This window comes from Pelmatolapia mariae, linkage group LG3_W (assembly GCF_036321145.2).
Source record: "Pelmatolapia mariae isolate MD_Pm_ZW linkage group LG3_W, Pm_UMD_F_2, whole genome shotgun sequence".
Taxonomy (NCBI): Eukaryota; Metazoa; Chordata; class Actinopteri; order Cichliformes; family Cichlidae; genus Pelmatolapia; species Pelmatolapia mariae.
In genome coordinates this window covers 23,389,835-23,403,766 of record NC_086229.1, presented here as the reverse complement: position 1 = coordinate 23,403,766, position 13,932 = coordinate 23,389,835, and the positions used below count along the sequence as shown (strand labels likewise).

Below are 13,932 nucleotides of genomic sequence, written 5' to 3'. Positions count from 1 at the left end.
AAATATTAAACAACCTAAATAACAGGGTTGCCATCTTCCAGCAAAAAAATAGGGAACAGCCCCTCTGCCTCATGATGCTTAATTGACGTAATTGACTTTAATTTAATGCATGTGTAAAACAAATACGAAGAAATCATTTTTTCTACATTAATTAAATAGATTCAACATCTTTCATCAACACAATTGCAGACTGCACAGATGGTACCTTTCCAAAGGAAAAAGTACTATAGCTTATTAGGGTATATATTAGACTTAATAGTTACTATATACAATAATGGACTTCTATACATGTTACAGCAAATAAAACCTTTGGTTGTAAGGTTCAGATAATTATTCATTAAAGTTAGAGATTTTAAATGAGAATAAGAAAGAGAAGTATTTCTTTGTGCCCCCCTTTCCCTGTTAATGCCATACCTGGCCCTCTGGCATAACTTTGCTAGACCCGCCCCTGAAAAGTTGCCAGCTGTCACCAGTGTTGGGGAGTAACGGAATACATGTACCAGCGTTATGTATTTAAAACACAAAATATGAGTAACTGTATTCAGTTACAGTTACCATTTAAAAGGTGTTATTCAGAATACAGTTACTTGTTTGATTACACAGCGGTCTTTTCCTGTTTCATATTTTAGGCTGTGCCCTCTATTAGTAATTCAACGCCGGTGGAAACCCAAACAAAACACACATTAAGAGGCTCTAATGCCCGTGTCTCAATCTCATGGCCCATGTCACCTCTACTTGCGGCCTGCATAATAACGTGAAGAAATATTTTTTAAAAGTATTATTCAAAAATGATTTAATACGAAGGCAATAGGCAGAGAGTTACAGGCATAGCATGTATGAAGCATGTAAATATAATAATAACCACTGCAGCCAAGAAGAGTGCCTGACGAGCCCAGTTGTAAGTAAGCTATTAAGACTCGACTGTACACCGTGTTCGTGTTTTCCTCCGAAACAGTAAGTTCTGTTGGAGCAGCCTTTCAACGCCTTTCAATGCCTCTCTCTGTCTCTCGCAAGCAAAGTTGACCCAGACAACAAAGTAAAGCTATTTTTCGGCTACCAGCCCAACACAGAACCCGGCGTATCAGCCAGAGGTCACTTTACTATGGTTCGGAGCCGCGGGCCTGTTTTATATAAGCGCGGAATAGTTTTCTGTACGAGATCGCTGCAAGAAGTGCAGCCTTAGCTAATGTCCACCCTACTGTTACTCATTTTTTATTAAGATATAAACATCTAGTTGGTATTGGTATGGCGAATGACCTTCAGTTATAGTAATAAATCACACAGCAATAGTACATTCATGTAGTTGTAAAAAGCATGACAATATATTAAGTAGTTAAGAATTCCGTTATGTTACTCTCATTGAGTAACGTAACGGAATACATTACAAAATACATTTGGGGACACGCTAATGTCCAAAATACAATGGAGCTGCTGTTAGTGGGACAGGACTTTATTCAGTCTCTTTGACATGATGAAAAATGAAATTAATGGATGGATTGCCAAAGGAAAAAGTACTATAGCTTATTAGGGTATATATTAGACTTAATAGTTACTATATACAATAATGGACTTCTATACATTTAATCAGATGATCACTTTGGTTGTAAGATTCAGATAATTATTTAATAAAAGCCAGACATTTTAAATGAGAATAAGAAAGAAATTTTTTTATGCCCCCCTCTCCCTGTTAATGCCCTACCTGCCCCCCTGGCAACACTTTGCTAGATCCGCCCCTGCACAGTTACCAGCTGTCAGCTACGTAAAAAAGGATGCTGGTGTTATTTGTCTCTCAGAAACAGTTCATAACTCATTCATGTCACCTAAAACGTAAACCTGTTTCTCCATCACCTGTTCAGCTCTGATGATTCAGTAAGGACATCTCCTGGTTTCATCTTCATGTTTCCCTCTCACCAGATATACAAACCATCATGACCAGCAGCTTTACAGCTGTGGCTCCAGCAAACATCAGCTGATACTAGAAAGTAATATTAAATAAATTCTAACAACAGTTTATCAAGCTTAAACGTGCTGTAGTTTATCCGCTGGTTTCCTCTTTCTGGGGCAAAGTGGGCGATAAACAAACAAGAGAGAAAAGCCGATCAGCTGATCATTGATCAGTTTCATGATTGAAGTAGCAACAGGAGAGTGAGGGGAGAGAAGAGAGAAGAAGAGGCAGCTGTGCAGCGTAAAGACACAGAATAACTCCAGCTTTGTGTCTTTTTTCCATTCTAGCTAAGTACGGGACAAATCATGTTCCTTTTTACCTCAATATGGAACTTTAAAGTTCGACCTCCTCAGCTGTAATTGGTCCAGCCCTGAAGTCCGACTTTTTGTGCAATGGTTAGCATCTTCCTCTGCCTTTTGGGTGCTACAGCAGGTGCCTTTGATGTTGACATTGCTGTGTTTGTTGTATATTTGAGAAGCATTTTGTACTGGACCGGAGACACGGCACACGATTGATTGAGCATGCAGCAAGACATTGATTGACAATGGTCTGTAGCCAATCAGGACGCAGAACACAATGCGCTGTACAAAACAAAGAAAAAAAAAACATACAAAATTGCACCCCCAAAAAATCAGCGAAACTGTGAGGCTGCGAAAAGTTAACCCCGTTATAGCAAGGGACCACTGTATAAAGGTTTTGCACATGATGTCAGGCCTAAAATGACCGAGGAGTCGGATCAATGCAGCTGTGTCTGTTCCTATTGTCCGTTGTTTGACCTTGAACCTGCAGAGGAGACAAAAGACAGTCAGACACACAAACGATTGCCTGCCCCCCCAACCCCACCCACACACACGTGCAAACAAACACAAACCAACAAACCTTTGACTTTGAGCAGCACAGTTTTCTCTCTCCAGATCTTCCCATACACTACACATTTGTGTTCTCCACTGTCACTCTCTGTGGGGTATTTCAGGGTCAGACTGAGGTCTCCAGTTTTCAGCAGGTCTTCATTCAGCTTCGTTCGGTTTCTGTAATCCTGGTCCTGTTCTTCAGGCTGGTCAGAGCCGTTCTTATATACATGGATCGTCTTCTTTGGGTTATAGTGTACCCACTCCACTTCAGAATCTTCAGGCAGGTTCCGTGATGTTTTGAAGGGCAGCTGGACAGACTCCGCTCCCTCCTCCACCTCCACCTGACAGACTGAGAGGACAACAAAGCACAACATGAGCTGTACAAAGTGTGATTGGTGTTCACAGAGCAGCATCATGTGACTCTTGTTCTGCACTAAATGAAGCGATGGAGTGGCGCCTCCTTCAGACACACAAACAGCTCATGGAGAGAAATAATTCCATCCATCCTCTTCTGCTTATCTGGGGCCAGATCGCAGGGGCAGCAGTCTATGCAACAAAGACCACACCTCCCTCTCCAGCCACCCCCTACAGCTTTTCCAGGGAAACACCAAGGCATTCCGAGGCCAGGTGAGAGATATGATCTCATTAGCGTGTCCTGGGTCTACTCCAGGGCCTCCTTCCAGTGGAACATGCCTGAAACAACTCAAATGTCTTGATGCATGCTCAATCATCCAGGTAAGTAAATTCCAAATTCTGTTCATCTGGACATAGTGTTTTCAGTGGGAAAAACGTTCCATCATCATCATCCAAGTGATTTCTTCAGTCTCAGCTGACTGCAGGTTTCCCCAATCTTATAAACAGTACATTTGCATTCTAAGGAGCTTGGCCCATCTTCAAGAAACTTAAAGAAGTCCAGACACTTTTCTTTCCAAGCTCCTTAGACTACAATGACCTGGATGACTGAGAACAGTACAGTACATTTGCATAATGACTGAAACTAGCACCACTGAATGAACAAGGGGCTGGGAGGTCAGTTACCTGGTTGTTTATTTGCAAGTTGTCATGACCATTGATCAAAGCTCACTGATCAAAGACCACTGATCAATGGCCATGAGTACCATTCACAGAGAGTTGAGGAATGGCTGCAATCACAGCATTGTAAGATGGTGTCAGATGTACCCTTAGGCCCCCTCCTCAATTCAGAGATGGTCTTTCCCTTTTCATGTAAATAACCTCCTTGACTTCGCCCTATTAGCACCTCATGCTTTACTCTCACGCTGCTCCGTGTGGCAAATCGAGCGCACCTCTCTCCGTTTCAAACACGCGTCACAACAATTAAGAGGACCCGAGGGAAGCTCGGAAAGCTAAGCAGAAGTTATTTGTAGAGATGAGAGGATAATGGCTGCTGAAGAAAGAATGCTGTTGGTTGAAAAGAGAGGTAAAATGACTTCAGTGGTGTGGAAACATTATGGGTTCACGGAGTCAAGACGTGGATCAAGTAGACATAGTGTGGAAACTTTGCTACAGTGTCGTAGCTGCACCACAGAGCAACACTACAAATTGACATGCCTCAATGTCAGTTTGATGCCATTGTGCATTGTGTGGCTACACAGCTTGTCTTGATGTTTAGTTATTTGTATGCATAAATATTATGCAGTATTTTGAAGTTCACTAAACATAGATGTTTCCATTTTCCATTTATTTTTTTATATTGCAAACATTTGCACTGTTATCAGTATTTGCACACTATTTTATATTATTTTTTGACAATCTTTAAAGCCATTATTCAATACATTGTTAAATAAATATCATCAAATAATCAAGATCTCAATTTCAGTGAAAATAATCGTGATTATCATTTTTGCCATAATCGAGCAGCCCTACCTTGAGGCGACTGTTGTTGTGATTTGGCACTATATAAATAAAACTGAATTGAATTTTCATTTACAGCTGTAAAGTACCTTTACATGATGCTGTGGTGTCTCACTTACTGCAGCAAGTGTGGCTCTGTTTATTGTCAGTGAGTCAAATTGCCAATTTAAATAGTATTTTATCTGTATTAACTTAGAATCCATGGACACATCATTTTCACTCTTATTATCTTTCACTTCACAATAAAAGCCTCACATTTATGGCTGCTCCACCCTGACATTTGGAAACACCCAAATGACTGGATCATGGTAAATGGTAAACTGGTTCTCATATAGTGCTGACATTAACATGCATTCATACTCTGATGGACAAAACTAACAAAACTACTGATTTGATCCAAACTCAATCACGCCAGAGGCTTTTATTGTGAAGTTAGGATAATTAAAACTTTATTTTTAATCGTCTTCTTAGTCTGTTCATTTAAAAAACTCTGTTCATGCTGAAAAACTAGTTCATGCATTTATTACTTCCAGGCTGGACTACTGTAATTCATTATTATCAGGATGTCCTAAACAAGGTTATTATCGTTAACGAAAACTAACGAAATAACGAATAAAAAACATTTTCGTTAACGGAAATAAAAATAAAAACGAGACTTTGCAATAAAAGGAAAACTAACTAAAACTGAAATGACCGTTCACAAAACTAACTAAAATTAACTGAATTTATAGAGAAAATGTGTTTAGTTTTCGTTGATGTGTATGTGTCATACGTTAGTCTAGGGTGAGAATGAAGTGTATTTTCCAGGTTATGTTCTTGCTGTGCCTTATTATGCCTGCAGGTGGCAAGTACCTCAGTCGGGTCGTCTGTGTTGCTGCTCCGTCCACGCGTAGCATCATGTCAACAAAAGTCTGGAGAAAGCGTCAGAGTCCAATTTGGGATTACTTTGAATATGACTGTGTTTTGGATAAAGCAAGTGTCTTGTAGTGGAACGAGACAAATTATGAGGGACATTTCTAAAGGGAAAGAAATCCCACAAACCTTAAAGTGCACTTGAAAAGCTCACACAAGAAGGCTAACCTAGCTTACCTGGAGAAGGTAAGGGAGCACACTCAACCCTCATCCCCAGAAACAGAAGCTAACACCAGGCAAGGCAGCGTGATGCATCCCGAGACAACAGGACTGGGATATCTACATAACTGTGTGAGTCAATTGCCTTAACACCCGGTGCTGCAAGAGTTAATAGTCTCATTGGGGCCAAGATATACATTTTATAGTTGCCTGGTATCAATGGTTGTTCATCTGCCTTTATTTATTTATTTAAAGAACCCATAGGTGGGAATGTGAGTTGTCTGTCTCTGCGTGTTAGCCCTGCGACAGACAGGCGACCTGTCCAGGGTGCAGGGTATGGTAGCTGGAATAACAACATACCCAAGGATAAGCAGAAGAGAATGACTGATATGATGAAACTGGGATTTTGTTACACTTAATTATTGCAAACACAACTAAAACTATAACTGAAACTAATCAAAACTAAACTGAAACTAAGGATTTTCAAAAAAATAAAAACTAAACTAAACTAGCAAACAATTGGTAAAAACTAATTAAAACTAATATAAAATTGAAAATCTGAAGTCAAAACGAAATAAAAATAAAAACTAATGAAAATTGCAAAACTATTAAAACCCTGGTCCTAAAAACTCGCTGAAAAGTCTTCAGCTGATCCAAAATGCTGCAGCAAGAGTCCTGACAGGGACTAGAAAGAGAGAGCATATTTCTCCTGTTTTGGCTTCCCTTCATTGGCTTCCTGTTAAATCCAGAATTGAATTCAAAATCCTGCTCCTCACATACAAGGTCTTAAATAATCAGGCCCCATCTTATCTTAATGACCTTGTAGTACCATATCACCCTATTAGAGCACTTCGCTCTCGCTCTGCAGGCCTACTTGTTGTTCCTAGAGTATTTAAAAGTAGAGCCTTCAGTTTTCAGGCCCCTCTTCTGTGGAACCAGCTTCCAGTTTGGATTCGGGAGACAGACAATATCTCTACTTTCAAGATTAGGCTTCAAACTTTCCTTTTTGCTAAAGCATATAGTTAGGGCTGGACCAGGTGACCCTGAATCCTCCCTTAGTTATGCTGCAATAGACGTAGGCTGCCGGGGATTCCCATGATGCATTGAGTTTTCCTTTCCAGTCACCTTTCTCACTCACTATGTGTTAATAGACCTCTCTGCATCGAATCATATCTGTTATTAATCTCTGTCTCTCTTCCACAGCATGTCTTTATCCTGTCTTCCTTCTCTCACCCCAACCGGTCGCAGCAGATGGCCCCGCCCCTCCCTGAGCCCGGTTCTGCCGGAGGTTTCTTCCTGTTAAAAGGGAGTTTTTCCTTCCCACTGTCGCCAAACTGCTTGCTCATAGGGGGTCATATGATTGTTGGGTTTTTCCTCTGTATTTATTATTGTGCTATCTACTGTACAATATAAAGCGCCTTGAGGCGACTTTTGTTGTGATTTGGCGCTATATAAATAAAATTGAATTGAATTGAATTGAATTAAAGGCACAGTTGCTCCGCCTGACATTTTTGGCTTTTACATCAAAACATTAAAGATTTTATATCATTTGAATAAACTAAAAATAGATTAAAACTAAAAGCTTTTAGAAAATAAACTCCTACATGACCTCTGACCTTCGACCTGTATCTAAAGCACTGACCTCTGACTTTCAGCTTCACTTGCTTCTTCAGCAGGATGTTTCCCTCCCTGCTGTAGACGGTGCAGGTGTAGGTGGAGTTGTCTTCCTCTGTGGGGTATTTCAGGGTCAGACTGAGGTCTCCAGATTGCAGCAGGTCTTCATTCATTGTTGTTCGGTCTCTGTAATCCTGGTGCTGTTCTTCAGGCTGGTCAGAGCCGTTCTTATACACGTGGACCTTCCTGTTGCCTCGTTCCTTCCACTCTACTTTAGCAACTTCAAGCAGGTTAAGTCTGGTTTTGCAGGGCAGCTGGACCGACTCCGCCCCCTCCTTCACCTCCACCTGACAGACTGAGAGGACAACAAACACAACATGAGCTCTACAGACAGCAGCAGGTATCACAGTTGTAGAGAAAGCTAAAGAAAAGAAGCAGATCTGATCAGAAGGTAACAGGACAGAGATCTTTGAGGAGTCATCACTGAGAAGACTTTTGTTGCTTATTTCATTTTTCATAGAACATCACATATTCAACCTCAGAGTGCACTGGCTTCACCTCAGCGTAATCTGTGGGACAACATAAGAGAAAACAAGGTAGGATGGAGACATTTGTGTTGACTGCTGCACGCTGCTGCTTCACTGGTAATGCATTGTACCTCATTCAGACCCATTGGTAGCAGCATAAAGTCAGCCACTTACAACATTTTGAAACACCTTGCTACCATCCTAGCACCTCTTGTGGGGAACACCCCACATCACATCAAGAACTCCACCGACTTCACCGACAAGGTCCAGAGACTGCACCAGACCCACCCAGGGGCAGCTAGGTTACCAGGCCAGTAACCTACGTCTGCCAGCACAGGAAGACACAAGGAAAACACCACCCAAGGGCCACCAAAGTGGGTGTCACTTTTACATTGTGACTACAGCTCGAGAAAAAACTTCCCTAGGGAGTCCCCAGACACACCAAGCCTGCACCTACCCCAACATCAACCATCAACCTCCATGTCAGTTATAAAGTGCATCACAACTCCATTTAAGTCTCCGTTTGTTAACTGCAGAGCTCTGAAACTTCACACAGCTTTGGATGATAACATGGAGAAAGGATGTGGAGATTTTCACAGCTCTGCTAGAAATCATCTTCTAGTTATTGTGACTCAGATATGACTGATTATAGATGAGGACCAAAGAAGGTTTTTACTGAGATTTGAACTGATTTAGCTTAGCCTGTGCCTGTAACACTGTAACATTATTGGATGGAGCCCACTGAGACTGAACCACCATCATGAGTCTGACCTCTGATCTCCGAGTCTGACTCATCTTGAGTCTGACTCTGTATCTACAGCACTGACCTCTGAAGATGAGCACCACTTGTTTCTTCATCAGGATGTTTCCCTCCTTGCTGTAAACAGTGCAGGTGTAGGTGTTTGTGTCTTCATTTGTGGGGTATTTCAGGGTCAGACTGAGGTCTCCGGGTTTCAGCAGGCTTCTCTTCATCTCTGTTCGGCCTCTGTAATCCTCATGCTGTTTTTTAGACTGCTCTGATCCGTTCTGATACACGTGGAGCTTCCTGTCATACATAGAACCATCCTTCCACTCCACTATAGCGTCTTTGGGCAGGCGGAGTGTGGTTTTGCAGGGCAGCTGGACAGACTCCACCCCTGGATCCACCACCACCTGGTAAACTGAGAGGACAACAAAGCACAACATTATAACATGGTCACATGACCTCCCTGTCCCCTCCTTGTCTTCTAGTCTCAGTCAGATTGTGTCTCAGTTTGTTCCTGATGTGTTCCTGACTCGTTCTTTGGTAACTAGTCTGCAGCGTCCTGTAAAGTGCTGCAGACATGTTGGATGAAGAGCAGAAGAACAGACAGACTGAGCCTCCACAGTCGGCCATGTCTCACACACATCAGCACAGAAACCATGAAGATCTCATGTGTCTGCTCTGAACATCTGAAGCTCTCCACCACATGACTGAGCACAACTCAAGGAGGAAAATTTACTGAAGCTGCTGCAACATTTACTGTCAGCACATGTTTCCATGTCAGCCTGCTGTTTACCACCACAGAAGAAGAACAGCTTGTCCACAAGCAGCCTCTGTGTCAGATCAATGCAGTGAAGCACACACACTGTTTAGTAAAGTCATGTTGTGGAGCTGTTTCACTGATCAATGACTGAGTCTGAAGGAGGTTTTCTGACTGACAGGAACAAACCTGGAAGTTTCTCTTCAGCTCTCTGTATCAGCTGTTTGTAACTCTCAACTCTTTCAGCTTCTGGAACAAGTTTGTGTGAGCCACAGTCAAGGAGCCACCAGAGGACACCTGCTAACCATCGGCATTATGGGTAGTGTAGCAGGAGACACTCACCTGGCATGAAATAGTGCCGGAAATGAAATAAAAGACCTCCAGAAACCACAAGAAGAACCAGGAGAACCACATGAACAATGTTCCAGATTAGAAATGGTTCTGTGGAAAAGCATAAAAAGCACCATGACCTCTGAGCTCTGACCTTAATCCACAACACTGACCTCTGACCTGTGTCATCATCTCTGACCTTTGACCTGCAGCACTACTTTCTGTCTCAGGATGTCTTTGTCCCTGTAGATGGTGCAGATGTATCCTCCACTGTCTCTCACTGTGGGGTATTTCAGGGTCAGACTGAGGTCTCCAGTTCTCAGCAGGTCTTCGTTCATCTTTGCGCGGCCGCAGTAAAGGTTGTCCAGCTGTTTCAGGTGATCACTGTTTTTTGAATGCACTTGGGTCACTGTGAGTTCTCGGTCAGAGTGAGTCCACTCCACACTGGTGTCCTCAGGCAGGTCAGGTTTTGTTTTGCAGGGCAGAATGACAAACTCTGAGCCTTCCTCCACCTTCACCTCCACCTGCTGGTCTAAAAGGAGAATAAAGCCCAGGATCAATTGTAGACACAGTAACTGGAGCACAGCTGAGTATCTACAGTCTAGACTTTAGTAACTACTACTTGTAAATAAAGTAGGTGTTGGAGTTTATTGCTGACCTTTGACCTTCAGCTGTAAATCTTTAAGTCTCAGTTCTTCTCTCCCATCACTGATGGAGCAGGTGTAGCTGCCAGTGTCAGTCAGTTGGAGGCTTTTCAGAGTGAGGCTGAAGTCTCCAGTGTCCAGAGCATCAGGCCTCATTGATGTGCGCCCGCTGTAAAGCTGGTTTTGTCCTCTGAGATCGTCTCCTCCTTCTCGTCTTAGGTGGACAGATTTGGGATGAAGATCTCTGTGAGTCCACATCACTGTGGGGTCATCAGGTATAAAACCTGTGAACTGACAGGGCAGCAGGACAGATCTTTCCCCTTCATATACTTCCACTACCACAGTAAGGGCATGCTGGGAAACTGTGAGGACACATGAAAAAAATACAGAGGTCAGTTTTACAGTATTTTTGGTTATCTACATTCAGCTCTTCTAATCACTAATCATGGTCATTTTTTGTTAAATACAGATCTACATTTCTTAGTCTTTGTTTGGTATTGTTTACTTTCCGTGGGTTTCCTAGTTTAATCATTTGTGTTTCTTGTTCTCAGTTACTTCTTCATTTAGTCTGCCCCCTTTTGTTGTCTTGGTCTCATCTTTTGTTTCCTGCAGTCTGTCATGTCTCTGATGTGTTTCCTCCTTTATTTTGGCAGTCCTTTCGTCCAGTTTTGCTTCCTTGTCGTTCCCATGTCCCCTGTGAACGCTGTTTTCTTCCTCGTAACTTCTGAGTTTCCTTGTTCCCTGGTTTCCCCTCACTTGTTTCTAGCTTATCTTTTCTTTGTTTCTATTAGTGTTTTCGCAGAGCCACAGCTGTGCAATCAAAAACAGGCTCACTGCAGCCACTAAGAGTGAAGAGTATTAAACTCTCACTAAATTAGATATTTTTCATCTCTGTTCAAAAGTTTCTGTATTTCTTTTCTTTTTAAATAAAACTAAAACTGAACTTTATTTTTCCATGTTTGGCAATGTTCACATTCTGTTTAATCTGTTACTTTCTGAAGAAGTAGTGCAGACTAATGAAGCAGTCTACTGACAACAGTTACAAATAGTTGTTTGAAATGACATCTACTGAGATCTAAAACACACAGATCTCTGCACCAAACGACTAAACAACCAGATTATGAAGTAATGTTCTGTTTGTGCAGATGTGGAAGCAGTCAGGCAACATTTTCTTCATGATTTAACGCTGCTGCTGACAATGCTGTCAAGAACTGAAGCCTTCAGTCTGCAGCAGGTGGAGAAGCTGTGCTGCTGTCCCTGTCAGAGAGGCAGCGGTCCCCAACCCCCAGGTCACGGACCGCTACCGGGCCACGAGAGCTGAGGTTAGAGTGTGAAATTTATGGTTTTCTGGGGTATCATTAACTTGGTTCCCCTGGGTCTTTTCCCAGTTGTGTTTTATTTTGAACGAAATGAAAGCTCTCATCAGATCTCAGAACAGAGCGAAAGCTGCAGACGAAACAATGTTAGAGAGTGTCCAGCTGGAGGATGAATTCCTCTCTCTGGAAGCAGCTGAGTGATAAAGCTCCAAAACATGAATTCTGACATCCTGACTGGTTTTCTTAGTTTTTGTTAATCTGAGTGGTGAAAAATGATTTTGGCCTCAAACTGATGTCTGAATGTCTTGAAACATGTTAAAGTTAAAATGTTTCAAATTAATTAAAAAACTGTTAATGTCCATTTCATTATTTATGTAATAACACAGGTGTAGGTAACACAGTGGCTGTGGTTTCATGGTAAGAGTTAGGTTACAACAACTATAGCAGAGATGAATTCACATTTAAGATGATGCTGAGATTCACTCGCTAAAATCCAACTTTATACTGTGTACTGTAAACAGTAGTGTCAGTGTAGGGGGTGGACATCAGTCACTAAAACTTGTGAGGCAAAGTCACATCTACAGTGTCGTCAACAGAAAATAGTTGTTTTTTATTCTCTCTCACTGCATGTACACTATATAACAGGCTCAAGCCAAGTACATTCATTAGAATTAGAATTTAGTTTTTTTTTATCTCCTCGACTGATTATATTCTATTATTTTGCACAATGTTCAGTTACCTGTGTACAATAATGATTAGCTACTTTTTACTTTTTTACTGTGATTAAATTTCAGAGTGTACTTTTTCACTTTTACCTGAATATTTTTTTTACTCAGGTGTCTCTACTTCTGCTTCAGTAAAGAAAATCTGTATTTTTTGCCACCTCTGAGTATAACCAGTAAACACTGATGGAGTGTAACAGCCTTTTTATAGAGGACTTCATTATTTGTGCTATTATTGGATAAAATGCTGAATCCCATTCAAAAACTGCTTTGATAATCCTGGCGTGAACATTTCATGTAATCTAGTCTCAGCTTCACTGATGGACGGCAGCTCTCTGACAGCCACAGCAGAGATGTGTCTGATATGTTTACTAAATACAGAGACTTTACAAACAGGACTTATGAAGGAGAAAATATTAAATAAATACATGACCTGTTTTGCAATGATGTTTATGACTCTGTTAGTATACTTACATAATAACTAATCCGTCATTGACGCCCACTTAAAGTATCTCTACAGACGTGTGAGTTTCTATTTGTTGCAGTGCTGCTGTCCTCTTGGTCATTTTTAATGTCAGTGACACTTTTTAAATAAAGGACTGATAAGGACGGATCCATGAAACTGACTGCAGTTTCTTTCATGTGACAGGAGTTCTTCCTCTGCTCGGACTGACTTCATATCATTAATCAGAGACACGTTAGACTGATTTTAGCCCAACACGTCTCTTTCTGGCACCACACCTGTCCTGATCTGGTCGTTTGTGGACTCAGATGGCGTCACAGAGATCTAACCCGAGGTGGATCCGGTCTCGGTGTGGGTTATTAAGACAGCTGAGGAACACGTGTGACCATCACGCGTGGAAAACTAATTAAACTGTCAGAGTGTGAAAAAGTGTGAAATGTTCGTGTGTGCTGAGCTCAGAGCCGCTACTCTGCAGCACTGCTTTAGCCCAGCCGCTAGCTCTGCAGAGTCCACCGTCTGAGTCCGGCTGTCCGGTCTCACTCTTCCACTAACACAGACACACGCACACTGGTGCATGTATCCGTGTAATGAGGCTAAAACTGCGGGTTAAACAGAGAGGTACTTACCGCTGCTGAGGAGCAGCAGCTGCAGCAGCTTCATCCTCCTTTAAAGGCTCACTTGATCGCAGTTAGAGCGAGCCCTCAAATGCAGAGTCACTGTCAGGCCAGCTGCACCTACAATGATGTTGCATCTTTCTTACGCATATTACGCTGCGCAGGGGCGGTCCTTTGGCACCCTGGGCGAACACTGCCTCTACAAGTACAAGCAATTTTTTTATTTTTACTTTTTGCCGATGCCCATGATGCTGCCTCCCACCCATGTCGCCCGTATCAAAAACCACTACTGACGCTACGGGTGCTGACTGGCTTAGAAACAACACAGTCTACTGTATCCTGCAATTTTTCACTATTATAATATTCTACCCAGATTACAAATATTCTCATCTTTGAACTCCTATTACAGGGAAATTCTAAGAGGTGACGCTAATATTTCACTGGATTCTTACTTTAGGTCA

General features: G+C 42.0%; 1 protein-coding gene across 1 annotated transcript; it reads right to left on the bottom strand.

Moving 5' to 3' along the window:
• Positions 1-1,717: 1,717 nt before the first annotated feature.
• On the bottom strand, positions 1,718-13,596 carry LOC134624297 (butyrophilin-like protein 2). Its single transcript, XM_063469268.1, has 8 exons — positions 13,484-13,596; positions 10,371-10,718; positions 9,912-10,244; positions 9,725-9,823; positions 8,708-9,040; positions 7,382-7,708; positions 2,825-3,145; positions 1,718-2,728 (listed from the first exon to the last, which is right to left on the bottom strand). The coding sequence occupies exons 1-8, from the start codon at positions 13,515-13,517 to the stop codon at positions 2,703-2,705; spliced, it is 1,821 nt and encodes a 606-aa protein (XP_063325338.1). The 5' UTR covers positions 13,518-13,596; the 3' UTR covers positions 1,718-2,702.
• Positions 13,597-13,932: the final 336 nt, after the last annotated feature.

Bases quoted from the DNA above. Each gene is read 5' to 3' on its own strand.
- LOC134624297 (XM_063469268.1), bottom strand. From the start codon at position 13,517: ATGAAGCTGCTGCAGCTGCTGCTCCTCAGCAGCG. The intron at 10,719-13,483 runs GTAAGTACCTCT...GTGTCCTCACAG, and splicing joins GCTGCTGCTCCTCAGCAGCG to TTTCCCAGCATGCCCTTACT. The intron at 3,146-7,381 runs GTCAGTGCTTTA...TTGTCCTCTCAG, and splicing joins AGTGAAGCTGAAAGTCAGAG to TCTGTCAGGTGGAGGTGGAG.